The following is a 23,029-nucleotide window of genomic DNA, read 5'->3' as shown; positions in this document are numbered from 1 at the left end:
ATGGCAATATCATGTGGGATTAACACAAATTTCCAAACAGACAGTTTTAACCTTTAAAGTACAGCTGTTCAATAAATTAGAATGCTTTCTGATGAGGCTGGTTTCTCAGATAAAAAGTACTTTTTTATGGACAGCCATTTCAGCCAAAATTAAATAAATAAATGGGTGAAATAAATAAAAAAAAAATTTTATTTATTCACCCATTTATTTATTTATTTAATTTTGGCTGAAATGGCTGTCCATACTATTTGAGACAAGCAAGATATAAAACATACTTCTCATCAAGCCAATATTTCTGTATTAAAAGTGTTTTTATTGTCTTGTAATATCTAATCTCAAATGTCATGTTCTCATTAGCTATAATTGGAAAATAATCATAAATAAAGAAAGGCTTCAGTCGGTGTGTAATTCATCTATACAATGTGTTTCACTTGGAGAATTAATAAATAAATGAACCTTCTATTTTCTGATTAATTGAATATAATTGTATATAAATCAGTCTGATATGAATAAGCATTTATTCAATCGTTAGGTAAGGTTAATTTCCTCTCAGCCGTATTCATGGTTGAGTTGTTGATGGTAGAGGAAACCACAAAGACTTTCACAGGAAGCTGAGGTTTGACTGAAAGGAGCCATTTCAGCAAATCATCTGACATGGCATGGAAAAATGTACAATATGGCAAAGTCTTGATGGTAATTTCATTAAATTTGCTCAAATTAAATTGAGTTTTAATATGAGCTACTGGAAGACTGAAAATTTCACTTGATACTAGACATTTTTGAATAATAAATGCTCCACGATTGGTAGGGAAGGAAATTTTCATATCAGCTTTGAGAAATTATAATTGAACCAAAAAATACTTGTTTTTACATTCAGTCTCAGACTAAATATTGAGATAAAATTTTAGGTAGAGGTTGTGAACACTTTGAATGTTGATAGCAAGATATTTTTGGTTTAAATGTAATCGTTTGCAAATACCCTTTTATATGATATCTAATATAAAACATCTTCTTTCTGAGAAAATTCAATCCAAAACCCCAATTCGCATCCACCAGTATCCAAAACTAAATGTCAGTAAGGATATCTGAATTTGAACTGTCTGAGTCCACAGGTTATTTAATGTCACTTTCTTCTTTAAAACCATCTCGTTGGTTGAAAAGAGGTGAGTGTGTTCTGTTGTGGCATGGGAAGTTGGTGTGGCTTTCTTACAATTTGGGAACAAAATTCAGCGAAGGAATAAGGATATGTGACATGGAAGTGGTGAGACCCAGGGTAATGTGACTGTAGTAGTGGTTTAGGGTTGAGTATAAGAATGCTGAATATCTTCTTGAGATAAAGGGCTAAAAACAAGTTCAGCTCAGAATTGACATCCAGGTTTCCAAAACTCTGGTCCCTAAAGCATCTTACAAAATACTCCCGTAGCTTTTACGCTACAACCAACAGATTCTGACTTTGAGACCATTACGAGATGGAACATGTTTCGTTAAAAGCTGATGTAGATAATCAATTCCTTTGCCATTCGGACTAAAGTCCATGACTGTGAATACTCTAAAATGAATTCTAAAGTTTCATGGGAACCAGTGTCAAGAGCAGGTGTAATATTACTTTGGATTTTGTGAAAAGTCTTGGTGATAAACACTGAATAGCTAGAAGGTCTGAAATTTATGATTTGCCTTGAGTCATACTGGTGAAAAGGGTTTTACAGTAATATATGCACGAGGACACCAATGCATGATTAAAAGACAAATACAACTGGATGTAATCCAAGTAGCAGTAGTGGTGGAAGGAAATTGCCAAATAAAAAATAATCCACACAGTAAGCCAGCCGATGAAAAAAAATAATGTTGGACCCAGAAGTAAACCATAAACACATGTTAATGAGGCAGAGTCAGGCAAAAACTTGCCTGTCAAGATGAAGAATTTCCAGTCAGACAAACGGTGAAAAAACAAGTCTAATGCAACGCAAAAAAACAAACAAAAAAAAAACAGCCTGTAAAATAAAATTTGTGAGAGTCAAATGACTCACTGAGTTCAAGTGCACAGATGAAGACAGGTTAATCAATGACATAAAACAAGGCTTCAACAGCGACATAAATAACCTGAGCTTTAACACAGTTTTTAATAATGTCTGATCACTATTTTTTATAATGTTACAATTACAAAAACTATGCATCTGCTCCCTTATTTATTTAGGATGTGTTAATGTGTGTGTCAATCTTCTTAAACTCTTTGATTAAAAACAGAAGATATATTTTTGTCCTGCATTCAATTACTTTTTAGCCAAAACTGGGCGCTTTTAAATCTGGAAATATTATTGTCAGAGTTATACACACAGACAGACTTGGACTCATTTTGTTTCATCATCTTACTTGTAAAACAACTGACACCTGTCAATGTTTAATTACTTCTTAATTTTTCACATCCTCTTTTCTTTGGTTCTCTTGATCCCAAAAGCTACAGTTAGCTCTGTCACATTGGTGTTGGTAATGTTATGGTTTCATTGAGTTCTTCAGCAATTCAAGCCTGTAAGAGAAGACAAAAACAACCGCAGTTATATGTTCCTTTACGTACAGTGAAAACTGTCATTTTTTAAAGAAGATGTTTTCTTTCTAACCAACGTGGAGCTTAATCTTCTTTTCTGATAGCTAAAATCAAATGTCAACAGATATTTGATCAAATTCTTACCAGGCAAGAAGTTTATTTTCAAAAGCAATGAGTACCTTCAGCTACTTTTCACCACAAATATGTTCTACTACTTTCAGTTTCAAATTGGCTTAATCTGATTCGAAACTGCTCCTGTAGGAAAATGCAATTTAAAAGGTGGACCCACCTTATCATTTTGTTTGTCTCGGTTCTGGTATCCTATTCAGCATTTATAAAGAACTTAGTTAAACGAACAGGAAACTGTTTTAGTTTGTATGCTGGTTATAATCTACTGCTCTAAGCAGGTATAACTCAGTTGAAGCTTGGATTACAGGTTTTGTTTTTTTCAACTTTAAATATCACTTCCTGTTGGTAACTGTGATAATCCAAAGGCTCATGTACTGCCATACCAACCAGTTATTACTGTTCTTTTCTCATTTCCAAAAGGATGTACTGCCGAAGTTAAGCCAGTTGTTTACTTAAAGATTGCATATTTTGAAAGTATGAATAAGAGAAATGCACAAACGGTTATAGAACAGACACCCTACTTACTTCCTCATTCTACTAAGAACAGTTACAATAAACCACATTGATCTGTTTTCATATGTTTTCGAGAAAGCTCCAATACCTACGCTTCACATCGCCAGAGCGGTTATGTCTTATATTTTCCCTAAAGACAATGCAGGAAAACCAGACGCACGAGCAGTCAACCGCAGGCGCAAACTAGCTTCGCCATAGCTCGAGCAGCAGCAGCAGCAGCAGCCTCGGTAGTTTGGTCTACACTTTCAAGATGGACGCTTTAAGCTCGATAGGTTTCTGTTTCTTTTTCGTCGCGTAGAACCCATATGTTGGTTGCCCACACCAGGAACCTCGTGGGGGACCTATGTAGTATCGTAGCTAAGCGACTGTTTCATTTGGAAAGCGGAAGAAGTGATTTTAATGTGGACATTTCTGCTCCTTCGTGTTTGGACCGAGGGGTATTTTGTAACTTCCTGGTTGTCGCATGAACATGTCAGTTGGAAGTGAGGCGACAGCGCAAGGGACTCTGAAAGCTTCGGATATTTCAGGATTAATGGGATTTTATCGGTCGTTTGTGATGTTAAGAAACAGGGACAATTGTTTAAAACGACAAGCAAAGGGAGAAGGACAGATTTCATAAGCAATGGAAAGTCGACATGGAGGAGCCTCAAGAGAAGGTGACGAGCTTCAGTATTTTTAGGACTTTTCTATTAATGGGTATTAATTGGAAATATCAATTTGTAACACTTTAACAACTTTGAAGCATATTAATGGAAATAGACACCTAAATGCTAGGTATTGGCTCTCGGGTTAGCCTGTCCAGGATTGTGAAATACCTTCTTTTTTTTTTTTTTTTTTTTTCCCTGCTCACTGACTGCAGTTTTCTGTAATTTTCCAGCTCTTTGTATATGTTTCGCTCATGGTCATATTTTCTGTTTACACCAGGTTTTTTAATACCTGTGTCGGAATCTTCGGACGTCTTTCAGAGCAATATATTGGCTCCACTTCAAAGTGCTTACTTGTACGAAGAATCAAAGCAGTTTTTCAGATACAAGTCTGCTGTGTTAGTCAAGAATCCTGATATTGAGGACAAGGTCAGCTCAGTCTTTTCCTCCTCACCACACAGCCTCTGTTCAACACTAATCACACCTCAAAGAAGTTCATATTACACTGTATTAGCTAATTTAAATAACTTTCCCACAATTTTTCTGAAAAACATAATTACTTAAAATGCGACTTTAATATTGACCATCTCTAACTAGAACATTCCTTCGACTGTATCAGCTTCCAAATTGATTTCTCAATGTCCTCTTCACATTAGTACAACGCATTTCGAGCAAGGAAAACAAAAGCAGGGTACTCAGAAGATGATCTCAAAGAAACATACGGCTTTTTGTTGTTTGACGACGGCAGCAAGGTACATTTCGCCGAGACCTACACAGCTCAGAGAATACATATTTTATCAAATGTTGCTGATAGTCATATTTTTATAAACTATTTTAATGTTTTTAAAGGCTAATGCACTTGGACAAACTGGTGTAATCTCTGGAAACAGCACATGTACAACTTTGGGAGATCCAGCAAAAGGTAAACTTCTTATTTCCTATGTATGACATGCACACACCCTGAAGTCTGATGCAACCAGGCGAATAAGACTAGAACTGCAGTACTTAAGTTACAAGTATGTGTATAAATATTTCAGATGAACTTACCGTTAAAAATTATTTTTAAAAAGTAAAGTGTCTTTCCCAGTGGAAAGACACTGTTGTTTGTCCCGCAGTGCTGTAGTCCCTATGAAAGTGAAAGCAAGTTTCAGAGCTCTATCAATGTATATAAATGAAAGTGAAAAAAAAAATCCTAAGTTGAAAGTGAAACTGTAAATCACAGCATATGTACACTCGGAACTGTATTTACTTCAGAAGTAGAGTCGCTGCAGCAGTCTTGATTACTTTTCTCAGATTTTTCTGCATAAATATAAAGTTGAAGTGTTAGAAATTCTTAGTGAACTGAGGAATAACTGAGCCAATGAAAGAGCACAAACAAATAAAAGCTTTATTGTTTCAGATGTAACTCTAGTTGTGCTGTGAACTTCACTTTTCTGGTTGAAATTATTTTTGATGCAGTTCTTTTGTGACACAGATTGTGAAGGTAGTTGCAGCAGATTCTCCATTTATCTCTCGTTCAGACCAGCTTTTATTTTCAGGACTCTGTTTTTCCAAATGGCTGACAAAACATAATGGAAAATGAACCCACCTGACAGGTCTTTGGCTGCTCCTGTTTCCCACTAAAACCAGATTTGCGACTTGCTCTTTTTTTGCAACCTACAAAACTTTCAGTGACTTTTACCCTTTTTCTATTGATATTTTTCATATACCAAATAATATTTTTCAGTATACAGATAAATGATCCTTTTTATTACATTTGTTGTAGCAAAAAAAACAACAAAAACAAATGATAGTTCTGTTGATTTGGGGCAAAGTTAGGTCCCTTCTGTATTTCTATTGTTTTCTGCATGTTTTAGCAGCAGAGGCGTGAAGATAAATGTCAGGATTATGGCCATTTGTGAACTCAATGAGATCATTCACATTTCTTCTCCTGCATAAGGCGTGTCTCTCACAATAATGGCAACGCCTTTCTGCAGGGTGTGGTTGTTCTGCTGAGGGTGTGTCACGTTTCTGGAAACCTGTTTCACATTGAACATTAAAGCATTCCTTTTATGAGGTCCTGAAATAGTAAATGCCGCTGTTTTTACTTTGCTCTAAAAACATTTATTAAAGTGAAAATTTTTTATTTTTTCCCTTAAAGGTGTTTACATTTCGATGTACTCTGATTGTTTGGATATAAACCGCTGGTATCATGGGAAATCTGGATACATTGCCATCATCAGGCTGACAAAGGTACTGAAAAACAAAACGGCGGAACATCCATTTGGAAGACTTACCGCTGATTAATAATTATTGTTTTGTTTTCTTGGTAAAGGGCAAAGTTAAAAAGGTCGCAGAGAACTACACACAGCATTTCACAGAGCCCACTGTGGGCTATGACTGTCATGTGTCGGACCAGTTGCCTTCTGTTTCTTCCAAAACCAGCTCCTTTCTTGCTTTTGAGAGAACTCAGGTAAAGATTTCAGTCTTTAAAGGCGCTTCTCTTGTCACAACCGTGTCACATATGCTACTGTAGTTTGCTACAAACACCAGGCACCCACAGTTTATTTTATCTCTTTCAGTTTTACATTTATGAGCTGCTACATGATGGAAGCAGTGAAGCATCACAGTCTCCCAGCGCTGCATGTCCGTTTGCTATTGTGTCATTTTCGTATATGGATACAAAAGCATCACCTGTTACACTAGAGAAAAGGTATTCTTGAATACAGCATGTTTGTTTCAGTTACATATATTTAATATGAGTTTTAAACTCATTTTAATTCTGTCCCAAATTCTCTTTTTAGTGAGGTGCAAAAACAGGGTGAGTACAATTTGAACAATAGCAAAAACTTTTCTTTAAACATACTAATTTCCTGTAATTGCCTTTAGTAGTTTGTGCACATTTGCAAGTACCTCTAACATTATAAAGAAAGAAATAATGTCTGTGAGGAACAAATTAATTTATTTACAAATACTCTATCTCCTTTAAACTCCCCAATTTCCTTTTATTTCTACATATATGTGGCTTCCGAATGTAGAATCAGTCAACAGAGTGCATTCAGTCCAGTCTCAAATCACAACACACAATTACTAAATGAAAAGGCTTCCCTGGGTAGGGCAATAGTTGGCATATCTTATTTCCTACCCAGTGGGTCTGAAAGAGAAGCCCTGAAGCTGTAAATCACAACACACCAAACCACAGTTGCTCAGAGGTTTGTCTTTAAAAATTTTTCTCAACCTTTAAAGTCCTTTGCAAGAAATAATACTTTCTTTTAAAAAGTGATTTTTTTTTTTAACATTTTTTTTACTCCTTGCACATACTGAAATCGCTATAAATAAACCAACCAACTCTCCACAGGTATTGTTGTAACTTGTGATCATATATTGTTTAATTGTTGCTGTATTTTTATTTTTTTTTCAGTTCATCACTACTTGCTATGGAGGGGTCAGCTTCAGATACAGAACCAGATTTACCATATTGACCTCAGATCCACTGCCGTGGCCTTTATTCCTGTACAACTGTAAGTTAAAGCTGTATTTTAACGTCTCAGCTGTAGTTACTTCTTTAATTTTGTAAAGTCTGAGCTAACATTTGTTTCGCCCATTCTGTTAAAGACCATTAGTGATCAAGGTTGACCAAGCCATTCACATGTCAGTTCTGAGAAGCCTGTTGCCAAGAACTGTTTTTGAAACGAGCTACACAGAGGAAGGTGTGTTTTGATCCTGTTTGTAAAAGAAAGTTCAAGTATTTTTTATTTTTTACACATTCAATCCAGGACCTTTGGATGAGTTAATGCAGCCACACATTTCAGTGTTTTTGTTTTCTGGTCTCTTTCAGTCTTTTTGGACGGCTTTTACTGCGACTTGTGTGAGTTTGTATCCTCTGAGGCAAACGAAGCCAGCTCATTTGCTCTGCTGCTCTCAGAGATCAAGGAGAAAGATTTTGTGAGTCTGTAGAGCCGAGTTACTGTTTTACATAAAATGACTAACAGAATCTGATATTAATTTAAAGTGATGTAGATCAAATCCAAATCCCTAAGCACTAACTTTATGCACCAAAGCTGTAAAATTATTATTGGATTGTTGATTTACTTTTTAATATCTGTCTAAAGAATCGTCATAATAACATGCAATGGGAATTCCTACAATTTTCCATTTTCCATGCAGCACCAGATTGTTTTTGATTTTGTAGTTAAGTTTATTTTTATCTCTAACGTAAAAAAAACATTGCTTGCATTTGCACAGGCTCTCATCATTCCTCTGATTGATGGAGGATTTCTTATCTTAATGCACTCATCGCACTTCCTCAGATATGATGGTAAGCTAAGAAAATGAGATTGTTTACAAGTTGTCATTTACACCTCTAATTCTGTCTATGAGACAGACGCATCAATTTGCACATTTTTGCTCTTCTAGATGTGGAGTCTGCTTCGGCAGGGGTCATGCAAGGCCTCTTTGTGTTTCCTGACTCTCGGTTTGTAACTAGAGGTGATTAATGCATTTTTTTTACATTTTCAAGTTTATGGTATACCTCTTGCTTGTGTGACTTAATATGCAATTCTAGTTTTATCTGGATTTCCATTGCAAATGCAAATTAGATTGAACCACCCAAGGTTTTCAGACTTTTTTCTTACAAATTGAAAAAAATCTAAAATGCCTGGCATGCATTATTCAGTTAATTATCCTACGCTGATTCCTATGCTAAATTAAATCCAGTGCAACCAATTGCCCCAATAAATTGGGGAATAGTCAGCATGTGAGTCATTTAAACTCAGGCCAGGAATAAAGTTGTGGAGAGGTTCAAATCAAAGTTTTGTTACTTTGGTTTGAAGAAACAAACTTTGATTTGTTGCTTCAACAAAGCATTGAGATGTTAAAGCATCTGAATGCTTTAACATCTCAATGAGCACTGTTGAATCCATCATCTGAAAATGAAGTGTGTGGCAATGCGTTCTGAAAACCGACCAAGAAATTTTTATCAACCTAGTTACTCATAATGCAGGAAAATCGTGAGTTAGAAATCTGCTAAGCGGCTCATGGTTATTCTATGGAAGCTGTATGAATATTCAGGTGGGAGGTGAAACTGTTGTCAGAACCATTTAACAAAACTGGCCTCTATGGAAGATTGACAAAAATAAACTTAATGTTCCAGAAAAGCCATAACAATTAAAATCTACAGTTTGCCGCAAGCTATTGCAGACATGAAGAACAGAGCGCTCATCCAGTGAGCCAAAATTAGACAATTTTAACATAATGTGAAGTGCTGTATAGCTGGAAACTAATACTGCATATTAACCTCAAACATACTATCTCCACCATGGAGCGTTGTGGTGGCAGCTATGGGTACCATGCTTTTCCTTAGCAGGGAAGCCTAGAGCTAAATACAGGGGTATCCAAATAAAGAAACGTGTCTAGAGGATGCAGAAAATTTTAGGCAAGACTGCAGGTTCAAAATCTTTTAGTCATTGTATGGCCTAGCTTGAACTTTTCAGTAGAGAGGAATAGACAAAGACTTTTGTCTTGGGCTCTGCAAACTACTCAGCTAATTACAATTGTTTTTCTGTCATAAAAGTTTACAAAGCTAAACACAAAACTGTGTGTTTGGTTTTTTTTGTTTTTTTTTCACAGACACAAAATTTCGAGAGAAAAACTGTGCCCTATCATCTGAAATTCTGCGTATTCTACCATTGCTAAGTTACGCCGAGGGCGAAGCTGAGAAAACGTCCATGGATCCAAAGGATGAACTTTGTGAAGTCTTGACCGAACACATGCAAAGCTATGCCACTTTAATAAATCCAGGACTTTCTTCAAGTCCTTCAAGACCTTCAAGGGAGCTAGGGATGTTTCCGGATCATTATGACGTGGCTGAAGCGCACAGACATCTCTATTCGTCTCCTGAGTGGAATAACAGAACATGGGAAACCTTTAAGTCGTACCTGAGTAAACCAAACTCCTTCGAACTTCCAGTAGCTAAGGTTTCAGAGATTTTGGCATCAGGACAGGAGGAGCGAAGAGAGGAGCTTGATGATGATGTCTACATCTGTCTGTCATCGCCTGAGGAGGCGCCAAGTAGCCCAGTTTGCATGGAAGCAGAAGACCAGTCATCATCGGACAAGCAGTCGCTTGGTAATACTGAGACTTCTATGGATATTGGTTTTGCAAGTCCTGAATTTCAAATTGCTGCAATACCCATGTCTCAGAATGCTGTGCCAGACAATTTGCAGAGTGAAATTGTTACCAAAGGCGATCCAATATGCGCTCATCTCACTGAACAACCTAACAAAGCTGATGATCCAGGAGCTCAAGACCCACTAATTCCTTCAACATCAGAGGATCTTCCTGCAGAGCTCATTGTCAGCATAACCTCAGCAGAGCGAAAAGTCCCAGATGAAGTATCAACATCCAAGCACACTGACTTTCATTTTTCTGGTCTTTCAACCATGGCTAAGTTACAAACAGGAGACGTAAACTCTGCCATTGATGAGTCTGACAAAGCAAAAAAGTGTTTAGATTTCCCTAATGTCGCCAACCACCAAAAGAGTACAAAGAGAAAGAAACGACGAAGAATATATTCTGTGGTGAAAAAGAAGGTTTCTGGGACTTCTGTCAAGACTCATAGGTCAACCTCAGTTATGGTTGAACATTTAAACTGTGAGACACAGGAGCACAGTGAGGAATTAAATCTTCCTCAGTTGAGAAGTTCTTTAAAACCGAAGTGGAAAAAACTTCACAGACTGGAGAGCAAATTTGATAAACTATCATCAAAAAATAACAAACTTAGATCTGCTGTTGATTCTGTCAAAACTGAAGAGAAGAAACCAGATGTTGCACTGGCGAGTTTCCAAGGGGATAGTTTCTTAGAGATTTTACCTCTAAGAAAGAAAATGGAGCGCTGGGACCTGAAGCCCGTCGTGACTGAATGTGGGAGGATTTTGGTTCCTTTTGGCTCTGTAGATTTTGCTGATCAGGTTAAGTCTATGCAGTGTACAAAAAAAGATGAGTGCCCTGAAAAGGTCTTGCATAATGTTCCTGTGACGCTTCCTGACAAAGTCACAATGGATAAGCAACTTGGCTCAGCTTCAGAGACGGCGATTGCTGAAGCCACATCCACAAGCACTGTTGATGATGAAAACCGTCAGCTTGATCATGAAGACATTTTAAAACCGCACGTTGATGATAGTGGCCAAGTACCATTGACTCCTAACTTTTGTTCTGTTTCTCCAAGAAATGACACAAATAGTTTATCAAAAACTATTGAAACCAAACAGCTTGAGATCTTTTCTCCAGTCAAGCTTTCACCAAAAGGGGAACTCCTGCTTAGCAAACTAAAGTCAGTTCTTTCGAGACGAAAAAGAACATTAGATCTCCCGACAAAACCACAAAAGAGGGAACATGTTGACCAAGAAAGTGACTTTTGTTTTAAGAAACGCAAAGTGAATTCTGATACTGAGACGCCAAAGGGCAATAATCCAACTCCTCCAAGTGTCAATGTTTCAAAAATGGCATCGGTTGACCCTCTTTTTGCATATTGCTTAGGCTTGACTCCTAAAGAGAATCTAGAAAATTTTCAAAAAGCCAAGAAGGTGGATACTCTGCCGAGGAAAGACTCAACAGAGAAAGAGGAACATACCCCCTTAGACAAACAGCCACAAATAATTCAAAGGCCTCTGTCAATTTTCCCAAGGAGGAGTAGAATTAAGACTCTGAAGAGGCATCAGGGCATCTCTGCTGAAAACGTTAAAAAGAAATGTAAGTCATGTCTTTCAATTATTTAGAATCTAGATACTCTTGGGCTGTGATGCAAATGTCTGACATTGATACCAGCTTTCCCTTTCATTGGCTCTGTCAACTCTAACTATCCTGAGCATGCTGTTGCTAATCTTTACTGTCTTTATGCACTTTAAAATTTTGTTTTTCTTTGCTAATGCAGCATTTTTTGCTTGTTATGTCAAAGCATGCCATGATTGACTAAATAAAGCTTACACCTCCCTTGTGCAGCAATGACGATATCTGTTGGTGACAAATTTATCGTAAAACAAAGGTGTATTTCATGTGCTTTCAATGTGCTACTTGTTATCTTCATGCATTTTCTCTTTTTCTCTTCTGTTTTGTCTTCACAGGGTGGTTGCATTTTCAAACTCCAGCTTGTTTTACAACTGAAAAAAAATACAATGACTGTACTAGTGATAAAACTGTCAGGAAGACTGTTAAGGAAAAAATGAAAAGTACTTGCACATCTACAGATGCTTTGAACTTACTTGCTGACTTGGCACTCAGTAATGACAAAGTCCCTCCACCATCAAGTCAGGCACTTGAAAGTGCGCCTAAAGACAGTGTGAAGAAATGTGACCTTTCAAAAAGTCTTTCCAGTGCTGATCAAGAGTCAGTTCTCCACGCTCTGCTTAGAAATCCTGCTACTAGAGCCCTTCAGTCTCTCGAGTCCCCTTCAAAATGCTCTCTTGTGGCAGAAAATAATTTGGTTTCTTTGATATCTGAAGATCATGCTTACTCACTGCCCCCATCTTCTCTACTGTTGGATTTGTCAGGTACAACCTTCCAGGTACCACCTTTAAGTGGTTCAACCAGACTGCTCAACCATCACCAGTCAATGTATGGCTATGGAGCTAAAACACTACACCCTTCTGTCAGTACGGGAGACATAAGTGAACACAGCAAGACTCCAGAAAACCTGCAGAAGCACAGGCGAAAGTTAAAACACTCTCGCACCTTTGTAATGAAGGAGAAATCCATTCAAGTCACAAGAAAATGGGAAGAAAACTACAACTTCAATTTAGACAGCAGGTTTACTAGTGATGCAAAGGACAAAATCATCATCCGAGCTTTGCACGGGTATGTTTGGTTTCATACTTGGGTAATTAACGAATCATAATTTTACGTTTTGCTAAACGTTTCCTGGTGATGTATAATATTTGTTACATTTTCAATAGGCCTTGGGATTTTTCCATGCAAGACACTGCTGAAGAAGTGCGACTCATCTTCCACATGTGGATAGGTTTGTTTTACAGCCGGTCAACATCCAGGTTCTTTCAAGTGGATCCAACTCTGATGCAGCAATGTTCAGAGGAGAGTGGATCTGTGGATACGGCCAGTGGAACGTTATCAGGCCGAACTAAGCCTGAGCCTGAGATCTGTTCAGCTGTGGATCTTTCAAGTCTAACAGAGTCTCCAGACCTAGAGGCTTCAAAACTGTTGGACCTCAGCAAAAAAGACAATGCTGCCTCAGAACCAGAATCTGGAATTTTGGATTTGTCAGTGAAAAACTTTGATGATAAACGGGTTTCAGTGGAACAACATCCCAACAAAGAAGTGACTCTTGTGTCCAACAAGTCCGTAAAAGCATTAAGTGCTGTAAAGCCAGCACCAGGCCTACAGGAGAAAGAAACATTTCAGGTTTGGCTATCTTATTATTATTATTATATTTAAAAAATGTATTGAGATTACCTTTTTTATGTAGACCTAATAGATGGCCAACTGAGTCTGTTTCCCTGGGATTGCAAACACTTGCAGTCTCCTAAAGAAAAAAAATACTTATTGCTGTCGTTAAAGATGATTCTTTACATAAATTTGAAAACATTCTTATTATCCTGCATATAAAAATAGCATTGTTTTAACTGTATTAAATAGACTATATTTGCTGTTGAATTGAGCAATACAATTTTAAAATATACTTTATAAACATCCTAGGACATCCTAGGTTTAGGGATCTACAACCTGTCATACAGAGCAGCAAACCTGGGTCTGAATAGTCCAACACACGCTTCAAGCCGGTAAAGAACCGCATTTAGAAGACCACACTAATTATTTACCGACTTGCACAAAACCTTAACTTGAATCCCATTGAAACTTGTGCTAAAGATGAAAGTCCATGCCAAAAGGCCATCGAATCTGAACGAACTCGAAAGACCTGCCTAAGGAGAATGTGAGGGGGTGTAATGCCTCAGGAAATGTCAGAGAGTCGTTGAACTAGGACAGACAACTGCAAGTTGTTGTTCGGCAATACGGGTAAACAAATGATTAAAAGCATCTCTGGACTACTTAAAAATATACATTCTCATTCATTGGGTAGTGGCATTCACATGTTAGGCTGGTGTTTGGTGACATACCACTAAAAATAAAATAAATGGTCAATATAGCCATTTGTGAAGGTACAACTTTCAAATCCCTAAAAGACTGTCTGCTTTGGGGTGACCCAATCAGTAAAACAGGATTGATGTTGTTTGACCAATGTCATTTTTCTGAGAGGTAACAACAGACGCGAGTTAGCAAGAAAGTATTAAGGGTGTGCATTGTTGTTAGCTTCAGTGACTGTTTTATAACTATCAATCAGAATGACAGCCATTTTAAGTGATGACCTTTTTATTTGATCCACTTAAATAAATGTTGTTAATGGGAACAGCAGACTCCTTGACGCCTGTGATTGTGATTCTGTCTTGTTAAAACAATAATGTTTGAACCACTTATGAGAAAGTCATGTAAGTCCTAGGATTAATTAACAGGACATTTTCACATTAACTCGTACATTTTCTTTAATAATGAACTGTACAATACACAGTGCAGGAATTATCTGAAATAATTTCTGCGTTTCAACACATATTATACCCAGTTGTAATTGTGTTTTTATGAACTGTGTTGTTGGTAATCTGTTGAATATATTATATTGTAAAACATTGGCATTTTTAAATTGTGACTTTTTAATCAGAGAGGCAGTACTAATTTTCAATATAATTTTTTCTGTCTTTCCCACATTCTTTTACAGTTCGACAAAGAGATGGTGCATTTCAGAGATATTTCCAGTGAGGTCAAAGGTGATACAGACATCGAGAGTAAAACAGCTGAAACTGAAAACAGACTATTACATTTTGGTCACAATGAAGCTCCTTCTTCTAAGAGTGACAGGATATTTTGTCAATCAGAAGTGACGAAGAATTTACCCGCTGAGGCTCAATCTGATGGAGCTACACTTGGAACTGAACCTGTGCTTCATGAATGCAGCAAAGACATCAGCTTCAAGAAAGTTGGCATTGAAAATGAAGAGCCTGCAGTAAGGAACTTGCCCCAGCAAGACGCATTGTGCTCACCCACATCTGTTGTGGACAAGGAGGTGAACAGTGGAGAAGAATGCAACGTGATTCATACAGGCGTGGGACTACAGGAGAAGGAAATCTGCCAGGGTGGCAGTAGAGGTCCTTCTCCAGATATGATGAACAGAAATGATGAATCTGTGTACAAAGAATCTGATATTGTTTGTAATGGAACTTATGTACATGAGAAGCTGCCAGGTGAGGAAAGTCTAGCCTCACCAGACAAGACTGACGATCAAGAAGGAAAGATGGACTGTTGTACAACAGCTACAGTGAAAGATTTTAAAAATGAGGATGTTTGTGTGAAAAAAGATGGTGATAAAAACGAAAGCTGGACTTCTGCTGCTGACATTGATAGAGACTTGAGAAATGAGTCGTTACCCAAACTGTGTGGAGATCTTGCACAGCAGGGTTACATTTCAGAGAACAGTCTAGTAGATGAGCAGCTGCCATTGTCAGCCAGCATGGAAGATTCTTCGCTGTGTGTAAATCCTGATGTGTCCGAACATGAAAGTCCCTCCTTTGAAACTGTTAGCACTCCATCAGAAATTGCACCTGAACTTACAGACACTGCATCACAGGAAAACTTGGATATAAACAGTACAGACTCTCAGGAGCTGGTGTTGCCCATCCCATGTGAGGATAGCCATGACTCTCCCACAGCTCCATGTTTTCCTCAGGAAAAGAATAGTGTTGAATCCCCAAACAAAATGGAAACATCTGACCAAAGTTTGGAATCCAATTCTGAATGTGAAGAGGAAAATCTTGAGCAAACTCTACTAGAAGTACAGGAGTCCCCATCCAAATGTGAAGGCAATAATGTGTATGAGGTGGATGAACAGCTTACTGAAAAGACTGATTCAAAAACTGATGAATCAAGTAGCAAATTGAGCAAAAGTTTGAATTTGGTTCTAAATCCAACTCACCCACCCAAAGATGTGGGCGAGGTATATGTTGTACCTCCTGAAGGCAGGGTAGAAAATGTTGTTCGAGATCAGGAACCAATACCCTTTATTAGTGAGGCTACTAACCCTGTAGCTGCACTACCTGACCAAATATCTGTTGCATTAAATATTAGCACTGAGGGAGAACTACCCTCTTGCAAATCATCACTTCATGATGAAACGTATACACCAGAAATGTTTAGAGAAGAATTTGACAGCAGGTCCCCAACTCCTACTATAGACGAAAAACCTCATGATTTAAACTTATGTCCAAGCCCCAGCAGAAGCACCGGAGATCTCACTGATTTTGAAGACGACCAAAATGTGACCGAAAAGTCAACACCTACAGATGATCTGCCTTTTAATAAAAAGCTCCAAACTTCTACAGTTAACACTAATCCAAATCCCCCTGGTGGCCTTTGTCCTGATGTCAAAATAAGAACGCTACGGGTTTTGCGAAGTTTAAACGAATTCATTGAGAATCCTAACCACCAGGAGACACTAGCAGACCCAGATTTTCCTCCCCACACATCTTTTGTCTCAGGGGAAGTTTTGCAAGAGGAGGAAAAAGCTAATTTAAGTAATGAGTGCCGTCCATATCCTCAGCGTCCAGTCATGGCAGTGAAACCATCTAAAAGCGAGGAAAGTCAGCCACATTGGCAACCAAAAGACATAGATCTTAAAACTACCTCCCAGTGTAAAGAAGCTAGTGGCAATTCTGTCAGATACTTATCACAAAACTCCATGATTTTGAAGGAGACAAGGCAGTTTTTTAAAGAAAATTCTGATGGATTTGATAGTAATCACAGTGTCTGTAAGTCTTTTTCCAACACCCTTTGGTTGGCAAACATCTCCAGTGAATCTGGCACAGAGGAGGACACAGATTCCCTATCAAGTTCTCCTCAGAACTACAGAAGAACCACGTCAAAGCTCAACCAAATTTCATCATCACCTTCATCATCTGTGCAATGCCCTAAATCTGAAGAAAGTTTCCCTGAATTGGGGGATCAAGACCCCACGTTTATGGAATATACTGTAAATGGGACAGCTGAGGATATAATCATACATGTTACTCAGAGAGATTGCTCAGACAAGTTACTAACTTGTCACAAATATGATACTATAAGTGACGATGGTTGCATTGCAGGTCCTCAAAGTTCACTCAAGTGCACAGTCTTTAATTCTGGTCAGAAGAGGCCCTACTCTTTTCTGGAGCAGCTCTCTCAAAGGTGCCTTCAGAATGACCTCACCCAGGCATCAATGGAGCAAGAGTGCCTCATCTTTTCAGAACAGATGAAAAATCTTTTGAAAAAGGGTAAAAGGGAACCCCTCTCTCAACCGGATACTCATGACAGCTCAGCGTCTTGTACCAGTCCTCTGACTATCAGCTTTTCCAAACTTGAGGAGCAAGAGGATTCAATGGAGTTTTTGGACACCCGTGTTGTTAGGCAAAAAATACAGGTGGATATGTCTAGCAGGAAGGACCAGACGGCTCTCACAGAGGAGCGAAAGGTGACCCGTGCTCTGTCTCAGGAAAACGGCAAACCAATGGAGCATCCTGGGATTTCTGCAATGACTGCAGAATGTGCTAGACTCTACAATGCAAGGATGCATGATGTTTGCTCTGCCAAGAAGGTCCCACCCAGATCTAAAAGCAGAAAAGGTCATCAGAGCGACCCGAGAACTGACAAAAGTAACCATTTTGACTTCTGCGATCAGATGAAGAAAGAGCTAGATGAGACCTTCCGGAGTAACCTGAATGCAGTTGTGAAGAAATCCTGTAAAACAAAGTACAGATTCTTCATAATGGTGACATCTGATGACATCTTCTTCAAAGAAACAAAGGTAAAATTAATTTCAAGAAGCTTGGCTTTAATAATTTGTGTCATGGCAATGTCTTGGACAAAAGGTGTTACATTGTACCGATGGTGTATATTCTCAATCAGAAAGCCGCCAAGTATCTTCCTGAGACTTAACAGGCTGGGTGGTGGTCCGTCTTTTGATGGGGAGTAAGCAGAGGGTGTTTTCTATTCATAGGAGAATAATATGCCTGTTTCACTGGTTAAGTAATCAATATGGTGCAGGAGACAAGACTCCAGGTGACAGTCGAGCCTCATATTGAGGAGCAGTGATTTGACTTTCTATCGGTTCAAGGAACCACTGGACCAGCTCTTTCCTCTTACAAGGATATATGAGAGTGCAGGATGTTTATCTGATCAATCATAAAGTTGTTGATTTGAAGAATGCTTTCTACATGTGAATAGTTGAGGGTGATGGTGTGCCAGGACAGTTTTTTATTTTTACAGAAGTAATCCTGTTTACTCAGTGACTGAATTATTTTCCACCAAATGAATAATAATGAGGAGTTTATTTATTTATTCATTTATGGTTTTTGAAACCAAATTAGAAAAAAGACGAAATAAAATAAGACCACTTTTTTTTTTTTTTTAGCAAAGCCACATTTTGTTGGTGCACAATTTCTGGCAGAACCCCAGAAATTATGGCCTGAACTTCTGGCACATTTTGTTTTCAGTCAGCATTATAGAAACTACCAAAGTCTGACCATGAGATAGCCTTTGAGCTGTTTGGTCACCTTGTATATAAGGCGCACATGCTCAATTTTGCCATATAGTAACGTTGGTGTGTAATTTTAGTCACATCATCGGCTAACGGTCTTTCTATTGAAAATGGAAATGATTTATGCAGTGAACTGTAACACTCATGAGTAGGCTATGAAGGTGCTCTATTTCCACCAAGAGGAGTAGATGGTATTTCTGTGTTTATCAGCCGAAAAGTGAGAAATAAAAACCTTCTCTGTCTGTCCACTTCTTCCTGTCACTTCAGCTACTTTCCTATCTTAATTTCATACCAAGGTGAAGCAGAGCTGGGAGATTTAACACTAGAACGGCCTCAAGGTGTCAATTTGACCGCCACATTTAAACCTTAATCCATTCAGCTTATACATGTGCAAAGGGTGGGAAAATATATTTAATATATATAATATTGGTAGATATCTGCCCAAATTTTCAAGTCTATTCAGGCCTAAAGATGCACACATTTCCTTTTAATGTTTATGCCAAACCAGTATAAAATTCACTTATGGCAACAGTTTATTTATAACTTGTCTTTTTTCATTTGTTTCTGACCTTTTTACAGGCTCAGCTGGAAACAGAGGGCCACACTGCTGTGCAGCCATCCGAATTCTTCCTCGGCGAGGACGGTTCTTCATCACTACTCATTATCCTCAGAAACGAAGATATTGCCGAGCACATTTGTAAGGTAAAGGAATCGGCGGGTTGAAACAATTCCAACCTCTGATAGGAAGTAGGGTCAGGGGTTAATGACTGCTCTCAACTTTTCAGATTCCACATTTGCTCAAGCTCAAGATGAGTCCAGGTGTGCTGTTTGCTGGAGTTGATGAACCAGATGATGTCATCAATCTCACCCACCAAGAGCTCTTCATCCGGGCTGGCTTTGTAATGTTTGACAGAGCAGTGCTGGAGCCCCTCAGCGTTGGTATGTTTACCTAAGTGAATCCTTTTCAGTGCTTCTTAGACAACCTCCTTATCCTGGTTTGACTCACTGTATCAACTTTGTGTGAATTTGGAGGCAACATGAAAAAAATCTCCAAAATCTTGCAAGAGCTCAGCGGGATGGGGAAGTGGAAATGGATGCTGCACTACAGAGACAGCCGTCGCCTGAAAGAGAACGCAAGGTTGGTTTCATTTCTTTAAAAAAAAAAAAAATCACTTTTTTTTCTCTTGGCACGTCACACTTGTTATACAAGCGTTGATTTTTTTGCTTATTTTATTTATTTATTTTGACAGGAAAGTGTGTCAAAATAAATAAAAATGTGAAAAGTTGTATTGGTTACAGCGATAACCTGAGGCTTGAGACAAACGTGAAGCCAAATTCATTCGAGAATATTGGGGAGCTTCTCAAGGAGCGGACTGAGAGTACAGTCACCTATCGATCACGCCCTATTTAGGTAATCGGTGATGACATGTTAAACCGATCTTGCCCGCTGATAGTTTTTACACTTAATTATCCACAAAGCTGCTGCATTTTTGCACCACAAGAAAACTTGAAACTCAGGACACTTTTTTTGGTGGTTTATGTGTTTTGTCAGTTTGTCCTCATCTGACCTCAAATCTTGTGATTTTTGTAAAGGCAAAATACTGCTGAGCACGTTATTTTGGCAAGAGGCTCACAACAGCTCTGCTGTCTAACCTGTTGTGTAAGTTTTGTTTGTTTTTAAAATGTGAATAGTGAAAGGATAAAGGAACAGGGTTTTTTTTCTAGTTCTTTGAGGAGCTTTGGACAATGCTCTAAATATTTCATTTATATTTCAGGGCACTGCCTCATGAGGAGTTTAAACATGATTGCTCTGTTTCCTGGGTAGTGCTCGATGTTTTTTAGTAAAATAAGGTTCCTCATGTTGAGCTAGTCCTGAACCAGACAGCCTGGGCTAAAGAGAAAAAGAGCTTCATCTCTCCCATCTTTTCACATGAAAGTATGATTTACTTTTAATTGGGAATTTAAGGTCCCAGAGTCTGAAGGAAGAGGGGAGAGAATCCATGTTGCTTCAGGTCCAGTCTGAAGTTTCCACAGTCAGTGATGGTATGTGGCGCCTTGTCATCTGCTGGTGCTGGTTCACTGGGTTTTCTGAGGGCTGCAGTCAATGCAGCTGCCCACCAGGAAATTTTGGAGCACTTCACTTTGCTAAAAGTCAAGTTTATTTGTGTAGGACATTTCAGCAATAAGGCAGTTCAAAGTGCTTCATATGATAAAAAACATTACCTTTGGTCAAATGCTGTAATTAAAATGATCAAGAATAAAAATCATCAAATATATTAATCTGTGCTCCAAAGACAACAGGTGGGTTTTTACCCTTGACTTAAAGGAAGTCGGTGTTTCAGCAGCTTTTAAGTTTTCTGGAAGTTTTTTTTTTTTTTTTTTTTTTTGTCAGAATTGTGGTGCAAATAAAGGCTTGAAGTAGATGCTGGTTTCATTTTCCAGCAGGACTTGGAACCTGCCCAAACTGCTTAAAAACGGAGCCAAAAACTGGTTCAATGGCCAGGGTGTTCCTGTGCTTGATTGGCCAGCAAACTAAACTGGCCTCCACCTCACAGAGAATCTAAGGCGTATTGTCAACAGAAACTTTAATATGACACAATTCAGCTTTGTTTTTCTTTATGTTATGCAACGGTTATCTATTTAAATGCCATACAGAATGTCTTAATGATAGCCTTAAGTTAAAGTTTTACCTTTCTGAACATTTAATCCAGGTTGAGCGAAGAAGCAAAGGAGAAGAAGCTGTTGATGTACTGGTGCCAAGATGCCGGTATACTGGATGTCTTGCCTTACCACGAGTGTGACCAGATGACTAGAGAGCAACCAGATTATCTGGCCTGTCTGCTCCGACTGCAAGTCCAACATGTATCGTCTCGTTTTCTTGTTTTTATAACTGGTAAGAAACTGTGTTTGGACATTTTTGTTGGTTTTAGATTTAAACAAAGCCTGGGTTTGACATCAACCCAAGCTAGCTTTCCCTGTTTTAGGTTAGGTTGGATTATCAAAGTTATGGGACCCGCACATCTTTTCAGTTTATTTTTATTTTTATTTTCAATCATACTGAAATTGTAAGTGATGTTAGCTCAACAATCTTGACTTTGTTGTCTTTAAGACACTTTGAAACCAGTTTTGCAGTATGCTTTGTCGTAGCTCATTTGGAAAACCCATTTTTGCCGTAGTCGTAACTCCCATCACATGATGTCGTCACTCCTCCACGTCACAGTTGGGAAGGTGTTTGCAGACTTCCAAGCTTTCCTCCAAGTATAAAGATGATTGTTAAAATCAACTCAACAATTTTAGTTTTGTCAGACGACAGGACCCGTCTCCAAAAATGAAACCTCTGGATTAAAATAAATGATTTTGGTCTTGCAAACTGACCTAAACTGATTTAAGGTCTTGAGCTTGTTATTGAACCAGGCACTTTAGTGCATCCAGAAAGCAAGAAGCATTGAGAAGGGTGGCGTTAAAAAATGGCATCCTAAAGCAACTATTCAGTCAATTTTACTTAAAATCCATTAAATTATTATTTTTTTTCTTTCTTGAGGCCATGTTCTCTTACTACTCTGCAAAAGCTCTAATACGGTTTCCTTCTTTTTCCAGATGCAACGACAGACGGTGCCTTTGAGAAGAACGGGATTTTGACAATGACTCTGAACACTTTTCTGACGGTCTTCATCAGAAATATTCAGAGTTTGACTGAAGAAGGTTGAACCGGTGATCAGGTTCACTCCCTGAAACATTAAAACAATCAAATGCTCTTTGTATGCGTGAATTAAAAAACCACCAGTAAAAATGCCTGCTACACGAGTAGCTAATCTTTTACTAACTTAACTTTTGAGTTTCTTTTGTAAAGTAACAGTTATCGGTTTATCTTTCAACAGGGTGTTCCGGTCATGTTTCTGTATAGCCTCGGTTAATGATTCAGTTATTGGATAGATTGGCTGTATTTGCCAAGACGCTGGCAGCTGTGCTGTTTGAACGCAGTTTGTATTGTAACTTAATTCAACATTGTACATTGTAATGTAAATCCACTTACAAATAATTTTTATGTTATTCATATTTGTCCTGACATACTGACTGTATAGTTTTTCAACAAAGCAAGAAAGCTACATTATGTCCTTTTTTTATTAGCAATAGATATTTAAAGCTTACACTTGTACAGTATTTCCTGACTTTATTTAGAACAATAACTAAGCATTACCTGCAAATATCTAAAGTTTTTTATGTGTTTAAACTAGTTTAAAATCCTGTTTTTGTATCTAGGAGAATGACTTCTATTTTCTTAATGTATAAGGTATACAGAGGTAGGTATTTTTCTTCTAAATATAAATCTTTCTGAAACTTGAAGAAACCCAATTTTATCAAGCCGACTCATTTAAAATTCAGTTTTAAATGTATGTGCAGCTTCACACCAAGTCGCTGCACCTGCGGAAAACTTGAAAGGCGCCACACCAAAAGGATAATGTGGGGGTTCCTGTACAGTCTGGAAATGTATTTTTCAGCACCGGATAAGTTTATAACGATATAAAGACGATTTTAAGAAAGAGCTTTCATTTCCAACTCGTGTCACTTTGCTTGATTAAAAATTATTTCTGAAATAAA

The 23,029-nt window shown here is 38.1% G+C and overlaps 2 protein-coding genes across 4 annotated transcripts in view; one reads left to right on the top strand and one right to left on the bottom strand.

Annotated features, from left to right (window-relative positions):
• asb13b (ankyrin repeat and SOCS box containing 13b) overlaps nucleotides 1–4,960 on the bottom strand; it is an 11,676-nt gene extending 6,716 nt beyond the window's left edge. Inside the window, exons 1-2 of one of the 3 annotated variants that reach the window (XM_088006454.1) lie at nucleotides 4,876–4,960; nucleotides 2,371–2,524 (exon numbers count right to left, since the gene is read on the bottom strand). The gene's annotated coding sequence lies outside the window, so the exon portion shown is untranslated. Of the gene's footprint in view, nucleotides 1–2,370; nucleotides 2,525–3,272; nucleotides 3,415–4,875 lie in introns of those variants that run through there. The other 2 variants (XM_088006455.1, XM_088006456.1) reach the window with 2 other exon arrangements.
• Nucleotides 3,709–23,029, top strand: tasor2 (transcription activation suppressor family member 2). The gene is given in 23 exon segments (XM_015005586.2): nucleotides 3,709–3,840; nucleotides 4,109–4,257; nucleotides 4,485–4,580; nucleotides 4,678–4,750; nucleotides 5,969–6,060; nucleotides 6,143–6,280; nucleotides 6,390–6,520; nucleotides 6,612–6,628; nucleotides 7,229–7,328; nucleotides 7,423–7,517; nucleotides 7,646–7,752; nucleotides 8,053–8,125; nucleotides 8,224–8,295; nucleotides 9,436–11,556; nucleotides 11,928–12,657; nucleotides 12,756–13,218; nucleotides 14,585–17,698; nucleotides 19,010–19,132; nucleotides 19,216–19,369; nucleotides 19,463–19,568; nucleotides 21,142–21,323; nucleotides 22,028–22,094; nucleotides 22,096–23,029. Coding segments are annotated over 23 exon segments (8,265 nt in total). The 5' UTR covers nucleotides 3,709–3,806; the 3' UTR covers nucleotides 22,124–23,029.

The sequence above is a fragment of the Poecilia mexicana genome, unplaced genomic scaffold (genome assembly GCF_051168715.1).
Source record: "Poecilia mexicana isolate PSO_F unplaced genomic scaffold, ASM5116871v1 scaffold_6, whole genome shotgun sequence".
Taxonomy (NCBI): domain Eukaryota; kingdom Metazoa; phylum Chordata; class Actinopteri; order Cyprinodontiformes; family Poeciliidae; genus Poecilia; species Poecilia mexicana.
Note: the sequence above shows the minus strand (reverse complement) of the source record. Positions and strands in the feature narration are given on the sequence as shown.